This window comes from Pan troglodytes, chromosome 5, assembly GCF_028858775.2.
Source record: "Pan troglodytes isolate AG18354 chromosome 5, NHGRI_mPanTro3-v2.0_pri, whole genome shotgun sequence".
NCBI classification, from domain to species: domain Eukaryota; kingdom Metazoa; phylum Chordata; class Mammalia; order Primates; family Hominidae; genus Pan; species Pan troglodytes.
Genome location: NC_072403.2, coordinates 121,574,157 through 121,590,962, shown reverse-complemented (window position 1 = coordinate 121,590,962; position 16,806 = coordinate 121,574,157). Strand labels below are relative to the sequence as shown.

The 16,806-nt window shown below is 37.3% G+C and overlaps 1 protein-coding gene across 18 annotated transcripts in view; it reads left to right on the top strand.

Annotated features, from left to right (window-relative positions):
- AK9 (adenylate kinase 9) overlaps positions 1-16,806 on the top strand; it is a 196,285-nt gene that overhangs the window by 15,531 nt on the left and 163,948 nt on the right. For 16 of the 18 annotated variants that reach the window (XR_010157762.1, XM_016956141.4, XM_054686881.2 and 13 more), the window contains 5 exons: positions 1,168-1,231; positions 3,255-3,307; positions 3,407-3,503; positions 12,737-12,849; positions 15,987-16,172. Coding sequence is in view for 16 of the 18 variants with exons in the window: in XM_016956141.4 (XP_016811630.2) it covers positions 1,168-1,231; positions 3,255-3,307; positions 3,407-3,503; positions 12,737-12,849; positions 15,987-16,172 (513 nt within the window). In the remaining 2 variants the exon portion in view is untranslated. Of the gene's footprint in view, positions 1-1,167; positions 1,232-3,254; positions 3,308-3,406; positions 3,504-12,736; positions 12,850-15,986; positions 16,188-16,806 lie in introns of those variants that run through there. The other 2 variants (XM_016956143.4, XM_009451823.2) reach the window with 2 other exon arrangements.

Genomic DNA, 16,806 nt, shown 5'->3' with positions numbered 1-16,806 from the left:
TCGCAACACTACTCACAACAGCAAAGACATGGAATCAACCTAAATGCCCATCAGTGGTAGATTAGATAAAGAAGATGTGGTACATATATACCGTAATACTATGTTATATGTTATAATTGAGAAGGAACCCAGACTATATTTAAATTTGCTTTTATATTATGACGAAATTAACTTACCAAAACACTGCACATGACAACTGTTAGTAATGTGTAATCTGAGGTTATTTCAGACTTGATTTGCATATGAAACTTCCTTTGCAATTTGTTTTGAGGCTCTGTGGATATGTGAAGGTAGGACACCATCAAGATGAGCCAGGAGGTTCTCCTGTTAATATCTGAGATCCTGAGAGGCACCATGCCTCAGGCTTTACCTACAGCATGTTAGGGGACCTATGTGTTGACTTTCCACAAATCAGAAAGAAACCAAAATGGCTATTATAATAAAGTTTGCTTTTCTAGACATTTCTAGTAAGAAACTCTAGATAAAAGCTACTGACAGCCACTGAGCTGGTTGATTAAAGAGCCTCTCCAGAATAGCAGAGATTAAGAGCTGGATCCCATCCTTGACTTATTTTACATGGACCCTGGGACAGGTCCCAATAAATGGTTTCAACAACTTTCACTATGTTTCTAAAAACATAATGGGTTTTAAAAAGTCAACAGTGAAAGCAACCAGACACAAATGTTACTTCATCAAAACGACCTTTTATCTTTAAAGTATGATACTTTCCAAAGATGTCAGTTAAAAAGGATCTTTTTGCTCATCAAAATTACTAAATGGAAGCCTGTCAAAACATTCATGATTATGAACTTTAGAAAGGAAATAAAATGATGACTCTCCAATATAATCACAATGATTTGTAATCAAAATTATAAAAATTGACAGTTAAAATTGTGCAGTACCATAATGGTATAGCTTCTTGATTTTAGGGCTATGTACTTAATATTAAAAAGTTTATTTATATTACTTTGGGAGATGTGGCATATGCAAAAATTAGTAAAGAAAAACTAAACTGTACGTATCTAGGGTCTATTCTTCATTTTTTATGGGAAAAATTATAACATTGATGTAATAGTAACTAGCAATAGAATCTTTAAAAATTGCTGTATCTGTTTCAGTGGCAAGTAACTGTTCTATTGGGCTTTAAATAACATTTTTCTTTTTAAGGGTGTTGGGAAAACAACATTAGCCCGTTACATAACACAGGCATGGAAATGTATTCGTGTTGAAGGTAAATTTTATCTTTTTTCTCTAATATTTTATTATGAAAACTTTCAAATATTCATAAAATGGAGATAATTATACAGTGAATGCCCATATACTCACCATCTAGAGTCTGTGATTAACGTTTTGCTATATTTGCTTTATCACACATTTGTCCACCTATCAACCCAGTGAATATTATCTGCTTGGGTTTTTATTTATATTTAATTTAATTAATTATTATTTTTTTTTTTGTAGAGACATGGTCTTGCTTTGTTGCCCAGGCTGGTTTCAAACTCCTGGGCTCAAACAGTCTTCCCACCTTGGCCTCCCAAAGTACTAGATTACAGGTGTGAGCCACAACACCCGGCCCAATATTATTTTTATAACAGCATTATCAATCCAATAATGTTTTGCCCTTCTGTTTGTCCTAGTTTTGTTCATAGCATTTATGAAATGTCATCAACTATATTCTACTACCTCCAGTTCTCTAATTTCGTAATTTAGAACTGTTTGGGATATGTGTGTTTGGGTGTCTTTTTATGAAAGCTCAAATGAGATGGAACTCTCACAGCTTTTCTTAGGAACATTTTTCAGAACTTAATTGTCTTCAATGATAACTTTTATTTTTTATTTATAAATTTTCTTGCATTCTTTGCAATATATAAGAGAATGGGTTGATATCTTTATATATAAATATTCATTTAATTAATAAAACTATTTATGCCCTAATAGAAAAATAAGAAAAAGAATGAATAGGCAATTCATAAAAGTAGAAATAAAAATAAACAATATAAGAAAAAAGAGTTTAACATCATTCTAAGAACTGTTAATTAACATAACACTGGTCCATATTTGCCTATCAAATTGGCAGTGAATCTTTACAATTACTACAATCACTGTAGGTAAGGATGTTATGAAATGGGCATTCCACATGCTGTTAGTAAAGTTGCAATCTGGTACAATTATTTTGGAGAACAATTTGTAATACATAACACACACACACACACAACTCTAAAAGTTTCTTCTTTCTTTGTTCAAAAAGTTTACTTCTAGGAAATCTTAAAGAATACCAAACATCCCATAGATTATTAATAACTAATGATATAACAACTCTCCTGGGTCCTCCCCTGGGTCATGCCCCTGTCATTCCTATCCCAGGATGTCCTCTATCAAGGAATGATACATTTCCTCTTTTAAAGGAAATAAATCATTGGAATTTCAGCCTCAAGACCCCTCTTTCTAATCAGTGTTTACCCATTTTAACATTTCTTGATTCATTTCCTTTTACACCATGTGCAAAACTAGCAGGCTTTGGATGTAATTGTATGGTTATGAAAATCTGGATTAATTAATACCAGTGCATACTTTTGTAACTATACTTAATGATTTAGAAATCACTGTCATATATACCACCTGATTTCATCCTTACGTTCTATTGTACACTACACAGTACATATGCATCCAAGGTGCAGAGGTGTTTACGGAGTTAGCTCCCCCAGGATTCTTTATTTTTTTATTTTTTATTTTTATTTTGAGACACGCCCTCACTTTGTCATCCAGGCTGGAGTGCAGTGACATGATCACAGCTCTCTGCAAACTTGACCTCCTGGGCTCAAGTGATCACCCCACCTCAGCTTCCTGAGTAGCAGGGACTATAGGCATGCACCATAACGCCCTGCTGATTTTTTAACTTTTTGTAGAAATGTAGTCTCCCTATGTTGCCTAGGCTGGTCTCAAACTCCTGGGCTCAAGCAATCCTCCTGCCTTGAACTCCCAAAGTACTGGGATTGCAGACATGAGTCACCATGTTCGCTTCTCCAAGATTCTTAAGCTTAGTAAGTGGCAGAGACAAGTTCTCTATGGAAGACATTCTGCTGCTTCTGCTTTGGTTAGGCTTAAGTGACGTAATATGCATACATTTGCATTATAAATTATAAAGTGATGCACAAATGTTAATCTTTGTTACCAGTTACAAGACACTAGAATGTGTTTATTATTTTGGTGATCTTAATATCAGTCTGTATTAATATTTTGAATTCATGTTTTAGCTTTGCCAATTTTAGAAGAACAGATTGCTGCTGAAACCGAATCAGGAGTTATGGTAAACAAACCTAAATTTCAAAGTAACTATGATTACAAAAAAAGCTCTGTATCATAGATATATTATACAGTAATGTACAATATCTATGCTTGTCCTTAGTTGCAATCAATGTTGATCAGCGGTCAAAGCATTCCAGATGAACTTGTCATAAAGCTAATGTTGGAGAAGCTCAACTCCCCAGAAGTCTGTCACTTTGGTATGTTTATTTTAATATATTTACAGCCCACAAAGCAGCCTTAAAACTCATGCTTTATCTGAGGCAAAAATAGTTTCTGGAGTTGCCCTTTCTTTTGCCTTAGCACAAGAATCTCATTATCTCTATTCAGTTGAGCAGCTCAGATGGTTTTATTTGCTTGTTTTTATTTCTCAGATTGTACATTTGTTTTAAAAATAAGTTTATATGACCCAATCTTCTTTAACATTGTGTTATCCAATAAAAGCATCAGAAATCTGCTGTGGTCCATCTTGCAGTACTGCTAACTCTGCTGACTGCTTCCTCATACACCTTGGGTTATATCGCTAAGTCCTGACAATGGCTTGGGTTGTCTGCATTAATCCACACTTAGAAGGCGGGAATGGGAAGTGGAATGCCACTATCTTACTGTTGAGCTCCAGATATTGTCAGGCTTCAGCCTGTTCTTCCAGTCTGCCCTCTGACTCTGGACCTGAAACCTCTCCTGGTACTCAAATGGATGCTGAGCAAGGGCTTTGGATCTAATTTTCCAAGACAAAGACCACTGAAGCTCAAAATGATTAAAAAGAAAAGAGCAAACTCTAATACCTCTGCAAAAGAAGAGGAGAAGAATAATGACAAGTTTGGGATAAAATCATCCACCTGAAATGGATTTACTGAATGAAAAAAGAAAAATTAAGAAAGTTGCTTTATATTCTTAGGAAGTTAGAAGAAGACATTGTAACTATTAATGCAGGAATAAAAATACAGGAAAGTAAAAACCATAACTGCCAAAGCAAATCAATGATGGAAGCAGCAAACGCAGCCTTGTCAAACTGTATTTACTGGTCTCTATCTATAGACAAAAAGATTCCTCTTCATATAGCTCATATGTATAGAGAGATGATACATAGAATGTCCCATATCCACATATGTAGACAGGTCTCTATATGGATATATGGGTTTTTATATATAATACATATATAGAGATTAATATATATGGATTATAAATACATTATAAGTAGATAAGGTTTCTCTGTAAACTATCTACCTATCTATCCACTTATTACCTATTTGTTCAGCAGTGATAAAGAGACTGAACGGCAAAATATCCAGAATATGGAAGGCTGGATAGGTAAAAAGGCAAACAGGAATCACAGAATTCCAAATTACGTCAATAAATGACCTCAGAAAACATAGTATTTGAAACAGATATGTATATAGGTAGGTAAGTAAATACCTATTTGTTAACCTCACCTCTTGAAAAACTTAAATTGGTTTACATGGCTACAAAAAAGATGACATAAATTATAAGTATTGGCAAAAGGAGAAAGAAAAAAAACAACACGAAGAAACTCAGTTGTGCCTCTCATGGTGTTCATAATGTTCTACAGTTGTTATTAGGAAATAGTTCAAACAAAAGTAGGGAGATTAGTATAAAGATGCTTCCACATTACCACTCAGGTTCAGCATATGTCCAAAACCAACTCTAGTCTAATCTCGTTTCATCTACACTTCTACTTACTCCCTTCTCTCAACCTATGTTATTTTGAAGCTAATCCATATCATATCAGTTCATCTGTATAATGTTCCATTTATATCTCTAAAAGATAAGGACACTTAAACCTATTACACATTACCATTATCACACCTAAAAAATTGTTATTCCTTGATATCATCTAGATTTCATTAATTACCTCATAGATATTTTTTAGTTGATTTTTTTTTGAAGCAGGATCTAACCAGGTTTCACATAGTACAAGTGATTAGTATGTCTCAAGTCTCTTTATCTATAAGTTTCCCCTACTTCTTTCTATCTTATTGTTTCTTCTCTGATGAAGAAAACAGGTCATTTGTCTTGTAGAGTTTCCCACATTCTGGATTTGGCTGATTACATTCCTCAGACCCCAGTACTTCCTGTATGCCGATACTTGTCCTAGGAGCTGGCAGAGGAAAAGTGATATAAATGGTTTCCTGAGTCTGGGGGCCACACCCTCACCATTTGGTTACAAGGCCACGTTCTAGGCATGCACAAACGAGCTCATTTAAAGGCTGCAGTGGAGATGGAACCTAAAGTGCCTTCTGCCCAGCCACCCCTTAACCCATCCTGTAGCATCCCACAGGAATTTTTTTAGAACCTAGCACTCTGCTAAATACAGTTTGAAAATCTTTGCCCAGATTGCCAGCAAGGCTTCTCATCCTGATGTTTGCTCTCAACCCGTAGCCTGGTAGAAGGTAGAAGCAAAATTGGAAGTGAAGGGTTTTCAAAACAGGGATATAAACTTGATTAGGTCAATAGATGCAGAAAAGGCCTTCGACAAAATTCAACAGCCCTTCATGCTAAAAACTCTCAATAAATTAGGTATACATGGTATGTATCTAATCATAATTAAGCTATTTATGACAAACCCACAGCCAATATCATACTGAATGGGCAAAAACTGGAAGCATTCCCTTTGAAAACTGGCACAAGACAGGGATGCCCTCTCTCACCACTCCTATTCAACATAGTGTTGGAAGTTCTGGCCAGGGCAGTCAGGCAGGAGAAAGAAATAAAGGGTATTCAATTCGGAAAAGAGGAAGTCAAATTGTCCCTGTTTGCAGATGACATGATTGTATACCTAGAAAACCCCATCGTCTCAGCCCAAAATCTCCTTAAGCTGATAAGCAACTTCAGCAAAGTCTCAGGATACAAAATCAATGTGCAAAAATCACAAGCATTCTTATACACCAATAACAGACAAACAGCCAAATCATGAGTGAACTCCCATTCACAATTGCTTCAAAGAGAATAAAATACCTAGGAATCCAACTTACAAGGGATGTGAAGGACCTCTTCAAGGAGAACTACAAACCACTGCTCAATGAAATAAAAGAGGACACAAACAAATGGAAGAACATTCCATGCTCATGGGTAGGAACAATCAATATCGTGAAAATGGCCATACTGCCCAAGGTAATTTATAGATTCAATGCCATCCCCATCAAGCTACCAATGACTTTCTTCACAGAATTGGAAAAAAACTAAAGTTCATATGGAACCAAAAAAGAGCCTGCATTGCCAAGACAATCCTAAGCCAAAAGAACAAAGCTGGAGGCATCATGCTACCTGACTTCAAACTATACTACAAGGCTACAGTAACCAAAACAGCGTGGTACTGGTACCCAAACAGAGATATAGACTAGTCGAACAGAACAGAGCCCTCAGAAATAATACCACACATCTACAACTATCCGATCTTTGACAAATCTGACAAAAACAAGAAATGAGGAAAGGATTCCCTGTTCAACAAAATGGTACTGGGAAAACTGGCTAGCCATATGTAGAAAGCTGAAACTGGATCCCTTCCTTACACCTCATACAAAAATTAATTCAAGATGGATTAAAGACTTAAATGTTAGACCTAAAACCATAAAAACCCTAGAAGAAAACCTAGGCAGTACCATTCAGGACAGAGGCATGGGCAAGGACTTCATGTCTAAAATACCAAAAGCAATGGCAACAAAAGTCAAAATTGACAAATGAAATCTAATTAGACTAAAGAGCTTCTGCCCAGCAAAAGAAACTACCATCAGAGTGAACAGGCAACCTACAGAATGGGAGAAAAGTTTTGCAACCTACTCATCTGACAAAGGGCTAATATCCAGAATCTACAAAGAACTCAAACAAATTTGCAAGAAAAACCCCATCAACAAGTGGGTAAAGGATATGAACAGACACTTCTCAAAAGAAGACATTTCTGCAGGCAACAGACACATGAAAAAATGCTCATCATCACTGGCCGTCCAAGAAATGCAAATCAAAACCACAATGAGATATCATCTCACACCAGTTAGAATGGCAATCATTAAAAAGTCAGGAAACAACAGGTGCTGGAGAGGATGTGGTGAAATAGGAACACTTTTACATTGTTGGTGGGACTGTAAACTAGTTCAACCATTGTGGAAGACTGTGGCGATTCCTCAGGGATCTAGAACTAGAAATATCATTTGACCCAGCCATCCCATTACTGGGTATATAGCCAAAGGAATATAAATCATGCTGTTATAAAGACACATGCACACATATGTTTATTGTGGCACTACTCACAATAGCAAAGACTTGGAACCAACCCAGATGTCCAACAATGATAGACTAGATTAAGAAAATGTGGCACATATACATCATGCAATACTATGCAGCCATAAAAAATGATGAATTCATGTCCTTTGTAGGTACATGGATGAAACTGGAAACCATCATTCTCAGCAAACTATCACAAGGACAAAAAACCAAACACTGCATGTTCTCACTCATAGGTGGGAATTGAACAATGAGAACACTTGGACACAGGAAGGGGAACATCACACACTGGAGCCTGTTGTGGGATGGGGGGAGAGGGGAGGGAAAGGATTAGGAGATATAGCTAATATAAATGACGAGTTAATGGGTGCAGCACACCAACATGGCACACATATACATACGTAACAAACCTGCACATTGTGCACATGTACCCTAGAACTTAAAGTATAATTAAAAATAAATAAAATAAAACAAAATAAAAATTAAGCAAATGACAACTAAAATAGTAACTTCAAAATGAGATTAATGGAATAAAATAACAAAGAGAATTAAAAAAAAAAAAAACAACTTGAGTGGGGGGCTGGGTGAGGATGGATAATTGATGACTCCAAAATCCCTGAAGAGATATGTGCACTTCCAGGGACATCACACAGCAGAGTATTGCCAAATTCATCTTAATTTTGTTTTATACTAGAGCCCTTTTAATAATTGGTGTTTCCATCACTATTTTAAAAGGGCCTACACGATCTATAATTATCTTTTCATTCACAATCTGTTGTGTTGTTTTGGCCCTTAGCCAAAATCAGCTTCTCGGAGCTATATCCTTACCCAAGAGAAACAGATAGAGTCAATATGTGGCATCCTAAAAGCTCACTGCTCCCTGCTTCTTGATTCTGGAAAATCTCGTTTTCCCCAGTGAATGAACAGCCCCAGTCTGGGCATTCCCTGCCCCGAGTATATCTTTATGAATAGTCTTGCAAGTCATTGGTCACCAATGTGTCCACTCATATCAGCCTGGTCTGAGGTCAGATGGGTAGAAGAGATGGCTGGACACAAGGCTACATCAGCCTGGCCAGAGGTCAGATGGGTAGCAGGGATGGCTGAACACAAAGCTACCTGATGTCTCTGAATCTGTCATCACTTCAATCTGAAAGCAGTAGTCTGCCATTTTCATTTGTATGGAAATAGAAAATGCCTTCTTCCCACTGTGCCAAGAAATGGTGGCAAAGTGATGGTATGGGCCTGAGACAAGTCAGTTTCCTCTGGGCAGTCGTCTGGACAGTCTTACAGTTTCTCATTGGTTGGGCTAATGAGAGCTGGGCAATGGCCTACAAAGCACCTACTCTGCCTATGATAGAACATGCAAAGTCTCCCAGCAAGGACTGGCTTGGGGTGCGCCACTCCTCCATCGTTAGCGTGGAAGGGCAAGGGCTTGGTAATGATCTCAAGGATATGTGGGGTGGGAGCGAGGAGTTCCTCATCTGTGCTTTCATCCTCACATGTCTCTGGAATTGGAAAGGTTGACACTGGGCTCAGTAGTTCTGGTCTGTTTAACAAGCAGTGTGTCCCTGGGATCTTCCAGAATTGGGACTAGAGGACTAATCTATTCCACTTTACATCTGCAATGGTGACACAAACTTAGATGACGTAATTATCTATCCCACACCTCCTCCCATAGATACACCCCTAGGCTCTGGAATGATAATACTAGACATCTCTCAGAGGGTAGAGCCCCACAATTCATAGCTCAGAACATTCAGGCAGCCCAAACAATGGCCTTTCAAGAGAGAGCTAGATCCATGAAAATTACTTATTCTTCTGCCATTTCCATCAGTAAAGAGACCAAGTATGAACATCATTCCAATATACATGTACACCAGGAGTTCAGCATTGCTGCAAACAGTTGCACGTGGAATGCCTGACAAGCTCTCCAGGCAGTGGCAGTGGCAGTGGCTGTAGGAACAGGAAGGTTTTGGCAAGCACAGCAAACAGTGCCAAGCATCTTTCTGTGATCCACTTATGATACACAGATGTTGGGAAGTATTACCAGCATAGGGAATGGCAGGGAGATATTGTTGCTTTTGCTTACAAGGCAAGGGCAAGGACTCTGGAGATAGATGGTCTCTGGAACTGTCTAACTTGGAGGAGTTAGCTGGCCAAGGTCTGAGTTCCATCCAGAGCTAGGCATGCAGTCCCCTTCAGTGTAGTACCTACCATCACAATGCGTCAGACCAGGAGTTAATGCCAGCCATCGTGTCCCAGAGGAGATACTGGTCAAAGTCTTAAAAACCAGTTCAAACATGTTGTTAAGTAGAAGCTAGACTCACAACAAGAGCAAAGATGCCAAACCAAATGAGGGTGGTGTGGAGCCAGAAAAGCAGAAAGAGAACAAGAAGAGACAGGTAGAGAAAGGTCTGGCCCTATTCTTGAGACAGTGCAGGCAGTGTCTACATTTTTTTAGGGATGTACTGAGCTAATTTAATGAACCTCCAATAGGATAGATGCCTTGGGGATACCACGCTATGTTTAAGACAATAGCAGGAGCATGTAAGTAAGTCAAGTTGGACACTAAGGATCATAGCAAGACAAGAGGGAATCATACCTACAGTTCATATATCTAAAACAAAGATGACAAGGTCATCCTTTCTGCCTTTTTAAGTTAAATTAGGTAGGATTGCTTCTCTGGATAGAGCCCAACACACTGTTAGCAGAAAGTAAAGTGATCAAAAAAGCTTAGGAGACATTGTGTATGCCTAAGCATTTAATTAGGTTTTGAATTAGCATGATGGTTCTTGGTCTTCTTCTTCTTTATTTTTTTTGAGACGGAGTCTCGCTCTGTTGCCCAGGCTGGAGTGCAGTGGTGCGATCTCGGCTAACTGCAACCTCTGCCTCCAGGGTTCAAGCGATTCTCCTGCCTCAGCCTCCCGAGTAGCTGGGATTACAAGCACCCGCCACTACGCTTGGCTAATTTTTGTATTTTTTTTTTTTAGTAGAGATGGGGTTTCATCATGTTGGCCAGGCTGGTCTTGAACGCCTGACCTTGTGATCCACCCTCCTCGGCCTCCGAAAGTGCTGGGATTACAGGCATGACCCACCACACCTGGCCTGGTCTTCTTTTTTAAAAATAAAAGATTGTGGCCTGATGTGGTAGCTCATGCCTGTAATCCCAGCACTTTGAGAGGCGAGGCAGGCGGATCACGAGATCGGGAGATCGAGACCATCCTGGCCAACATGGTGAAACCCTGTCTCTACTGAAAATACAAAAATTAGCCGGGCATGGTAGCATGCGCCTGTAGTCCCAGCTACTCAGGAGGCTGAGGCAGGAGAATCACTTGAACCCCGGAGGCGGAGGTTGCAGTGAGTCGAGACCACACCACTGCCCTCCAGCCTGGGTGACAGAACAAGATTCCGTCTCAAAATAAATAAATAAATAAAAATAAAAATAAAAGATTGTGATGAGCATGTTCTGAGGTGAGGAATTTTAAGTTTGTTTTACACACATTCATTCACTCGTCTATCAACAGGTGCTTGGTAACTTTTTTTATTATGCTATTCTAGGCATTGCATTAAGATAGTGGTTCTCAAACTTTTGGGGCACAAGACTCTCTTACACTAATAAGAATTGTTGAGGCTCCATAAGTTGTTGTGCTTACATGGGCTATATGTATTTATATTTACCATATTAGAAATTAAAACAGAGACTTTAAAAAATATCTGTTTAGAAATCATAAAACCATGACTTGTTAACATAAATTGCATATTTTATGAAAGATAATTTTTCAAAACAAAAAATTAGAAAAGTGGCATTGCTTTACATTTTCACAATCTCTTCAATGTCCAACTTAAGAGAAAGCTGGATTCTCACACCTGCTTCTGCTCAATCTGTTGCAATATATTGCTTTCGCTGAAATACATGAAGAAAATGTAGTTTCACATAGATATATTCTTGGAAAGGGAGGAGTATTTTAATAGCCTTTGGAATAATTGTGGATATTCTTGATTCTACATCAAAACCCAACAGGTGGAAGTTTCCTGAAGGTTGGTTGCATTGTGGAATCTGAAACTGTATCAGTGAACTTTTCAAAACTTGGTTACATTAAAATCCATTGGTCTGTCTTGCACTTGGAATGAGCCTGTAACCCATGCCTAATTTTTGTGGCACCATGCATTGGTCATTTGGAAAATGTTGGTTCACTGAGTTATACAGATCTTCCAAATGTTGACACATTTTACTATACAGTATCAAGAAATCACATTTGTTAATGTCACCACCAGTCTCATCAAGAAAAGCCCATTATTAAGCTTTTCTTAATAATGGATGTAAGTTTTTCAAAATTCAGATTTTCACTTGAATATTATAACTGGCAACAAATGCTATCAGTTTTTGTCCTTGCAGTGACAGGGTCATTCCATTCACTTTTCATAAGATTTCTGCCAAATACCCAGGGCTGAATAAACATAGTTTGTCTGTTGTTCTTCCAAGAAAAGATGTACAAAAGTAAGCTGAAAGCTTTTAATTCCCACTGAAGGAATTGAGACTTTATTAATAAGAGAAAAGTTTCTTGAGCAAGACAGTAACATAATTGAAGAAATATATTAAGGAAATTAATATGATGATGGTAAACGGTGAATTTCAGTGAGAAGATTGAGATTTCTGGGTGGGGATACAAGCCAATAACTGCACTAAACCAAAATCATATTGGCTGTTTAAAAAACAGAAAATTATAGTGTGTCCATGGGTGTTTTATTGCTCTCATAACTTATAAAAACATTATACACACATGTTCTACTATATTATGAAATATTAATATGAGAAAAAAATAAATATGGCATGCAACCCCTATAATATACCTTTACCATTCATATGAGTAAACTTTCCTAACATGAGTTAAAATAATTACTAGCATGAAATTTCCTTCCCTAGGCACCTCATCTGTCTGAAATAAATTGACTTGGAGTTTTCAAAAATGTCTTCTTCTAGTCCAGTGATTTCTTTATCATCAGAAAAACATTATTCATAGTTACACTTCATGTGGCAATAACTTTAAGTGTTAATTTAAAATTTTTGACAGATGACTTTATGATAGATGAGTATAAAGTAATAATATAGTAAATATATATATAATACAATAAATCCATGCCCTCATATGTTGATAATTTTATAAAAGTTTTAAAATTATATTTTACTTTACAGGTTATATTATCACTGAAATACCATCACTTTCACAGGATGCCATGACTACCTTACAGCAAATAGAATTAATTAAAAACTTAAATCTGAAACCTGATGTTATAATCAATATAAAGGTAAGGATATTAGTTGTTTTGCTAGTAGAGTAAACCGTTCTTTTTGATAGTAGTTAAATTCAAGGAATGCTTTAAACATTTTTAAATAGTTATGGAGATAATAACTTATGCATCAATCACAGGAACTGAGTCATACTTTCTCATAGTTCTGTGCTCTTGCTCCTACAGCTCCATCCACATGAGATACCTTCTTGCCTCTTCACCAGGCTTCCTCATAGCCATCCTTTGAAAGTCAGTTAATACATCATCTCTTTAGAACTTTCCCTGACAACTACCCCGCTCCACCACCTCTCTTTCTGTCTCTCCCTTCCACACCTTACTTATCATAAAAGAGTTAAATCCTTCTCTGATGACCATTCGTGGTGCTCTCCGCTCCCTATCATGTTACTCACCTTACTATATTATAATTATCCATTTTCCTCCTAGACTCTGTCTTACTTGAAGGTAGGAACCATGTCTTGCTCATATAAACATCAACCAGTATATTACGTGGTACGTAGTGGCACCTAGTAAGTTTACTAATAAAATGAAAGAATAGACACATGACATGAATGTATGAATGTTAAAGAACACTACTACATTAATTACGACTTAAGGTTGGGTCTTGTTCCTAATTCTCTCTTTTATTATTAGAATTTGGTAAATCACATCTAGAAGTCTTGATTTCCTTTTTACAAAAATGACAATAGCTGCCTCATGGGGTTGTGATAAGAATTTAGCAAGGTGGTGTCTTCTTGTTTATGTCAAAATGAATGATAAGCTTTTGTATCCATACTCGGCCAGGGTTTATGACAGCTCAAATAAACTAGATGGTTTTCAGCTCAGATGCTGCGACCCAGTGGAGTGTCAGGGTCAGCTGTGAGAGAGAGGTGGCCTTGCAGTGCTGAGTGTGGTGTAATCTGCAGCCCCAGCCACCACTCATGGCCAGGGGTCAATCACAATTGTGAGTGAACTTGAGAATGTCACACATGTGAATGTGGACATAACAGAGAGATCTCATTCAACTGAAACCACATACAAAAACTAAACCTAGGAAAAGACAGATTCAATAGAAAATTAAGATCTAATTGAGAGAGAGCACACAGTTGTACAGGCCAGAAGACCCCAAATGCTTACTAAGTTTGGGTCATAAATTTGGTTCTAGGTTTGATGAACTAAAGTAAAAGGGGAAATGTGACCAGTTATAAAATTCACATTGTCCATTAGAAGACAAGCCATTCCTCAGGCAAAACAAGACTGCCATTGAGAATGAGAGAAATACCTTAGATGGGTCTTAATATAAGAGACTGCTTAATGTAGTGAATAAAGTCCTTAACCCCATTCATGTTATAAGTGTGATCATGAAGTGTCCTATGGCAGTTTCTACAGGGTAACCAGAGTATCATCAGAGGGCTTAATGTGAGACAGAATTCAGTGCAACACACATTTTTTGGATAGTTTGTCCTTATTGGGGAATAAGCCTGGAATTTCTAGAGCAGAAGCTCTTAGCCCAAGATCCATAAATCCCTAAGCATTCATGAACCTCTTGGAATTATACATAAAACTTTATGCATATGTGAATTTTTCTGATGCAAAAACCTATGGCTTTCATCATATTCTAAAGGATTCTGTGCTACCAAAAACCTGGTTAAAGGCTAGCAATCTACTAGAGCAGTAGTTATCAGAGAGTGGTCCCAGTTCCAACAGCACCCAGAAGCTTAGTAGAAATGCAAATTCTCAGGCCCTACCCCAGAACTAAGAACCAGAATCTGTCAGGTGGAGCCCAGCTATTAGTGTTGCAAAGCCCTCCAGGTGCCACTGAGCACTTCTGCTCTGAGTTATATCCTTCAGACTCACACTTTCATTAGTCACTTCCTGCAAATGAGAACGGGAGACAGCTGAAGGAGATAGTCCTTGTCAAGGTCCTAGAAGGTGGGTATCCTGGGTTGTAAAACAGGTGTTTTAAAAAATTACCTGTGTAGGTTGAAATTCTTTTTGTGAAAAATTAGGAAGCCTAACAAAAGTCTTACCTCAATAATTACCCATCCCATCTCCACCTAGAGATGGCATGAAGAAATCAGAAAATGAGCAATGAAGGTTCCAACATTCCTGGCTTCCTTTGTTTCTCAATGTGTGGTACATGAACTGCCAGCATCAGAATCACTGAGGATGCTTGTTGAAGAATCTAAGCCTCACTCCAAACTTAATAAATGACAAGAGGAGCTGCAACTGATTTAACAAGCTCCTCAGATAGAGTTACATGCTCATATATCAGAATCACTGCCTCAGAAAACCATCTAGATTTTTTTTATCCTGAAAAACATTCAGAGCACAATTTACAGCCTCAAACCATCATCATTAATAATGCACCATAGACCGTGGACTACAATCAGAAGGCTTGGTTCCAAGTTGCAGTTCCTCCATGTGACATTGTGACCTGAGATTGGTCTCTTAGTCTGCCATAGCCGTACTTCTCTGACCTGAAGGATGGTTTTAATTGTAATTTGGATTGCTTATCTTACAGGGTTAGTTGAGAATTCAGTAAAATCGCACGAGTGAAAGCACTTTGGAACAAGAAACTTACTTGTAGACTTTGGTTTTGGCTTTTTTACTACCTGGATTCAGTTTTCTCATTTACAAAATGTAAATGTTATACTAGAATAGATGATCTTTGAGGTCCCATTTATGACTGGCATTGTATAAAACACCTCACCCATAAAGCTGTAAGTGATAGTAAATATTACAAATAAACAATATATTTTATTGGAAATATGTGGCTATTCCCCCCATTTTGCTCCATTCGTAAACTTTTCAAGCTAATCATAGAATTCTGTGTACCTTTGCAGAGTTAACTGATTTTCTATTCCATTTCTCTACTTTTTCTACTTTTCCAATCCTCTTTTCTCATCTTAAGACTTGTAATACTCTTTCACCTATATTAATTTTGGACAAATAAAAACATATAGCATAAAATTAGTGTCTGAGCCTCTCTTGGCATGTAATGAAACCTGATGCAAAATGCCAGTCACAATATTGCATTTGCTCAGGTTTTAAAGGAATTTTTTGGTTTATGTACTGTACAATATATTCAATAAATACACAGGGAATTAAAAGCATATTCAAAATGTTTTAAGTGATTTAATAATGTTGTTTCTTAGTGTCCTGACTATGATTTGTGCCAGAGAATTTCTGGGCAAAGACAGCACAATAATACGGGATACATATACAGTAGAGATCAGTGGGATCCTGAAGTCATTGAGAATCATAGGAAAAAGAAGAAAGAAGCCCAAAAGGACGGAAAAGGAGAAGAGGAAGAAGAGGAAGAAGAGCAAGAAGAAGAAGAGGTAATATCTCAATAGGTAACTACCATACACTACACTTTTTAAAATTGCTATAATTAAGGTAAATGATGGTATAGGTAATAGGAAATAGTAGATGCTATACATTTTCTTTAAGTTTTTATTGAGTTTGGAGGAAATAAGCAAAAATCTTTCATGTTTTCAAGGATTATGAGATCATAACCTTGAGGTCAAGTTTAGCCTTCCTGTCAGCATAGACATGTCTCTACATTTCTGATGTTCTGACACCTAGTGTGCTTCATTTCATAACGATGGAGTTATTGGTCACCTACTGTGTGTCAAGCACTAGGCAAGGTAGAATAAGAAGAGCATTTCTTAGTCTATTTTCTGTTACCTACAGCAGAATACCTGAAACTGGGTAATTTATAAAGAATGACTTTTTTTTTTAATTTAAGCTTCATGCTTTTTAAAAGCAAAAAGAAACAAGTGAAAGTCATTTGAATAATGTATTTAATTAAATATATTAAAAAATTTTATTTCAACTTACAATCAACATAAACATTCTGAGAATGACATGTTCTATTTTCATCTAAGTTTTTGAAATCTGGTATGTATTTTACATTTACAGCACATTCCAGTCGCACTTGCCACATTTCAAGTGTGCAATGGGGAGATGTGG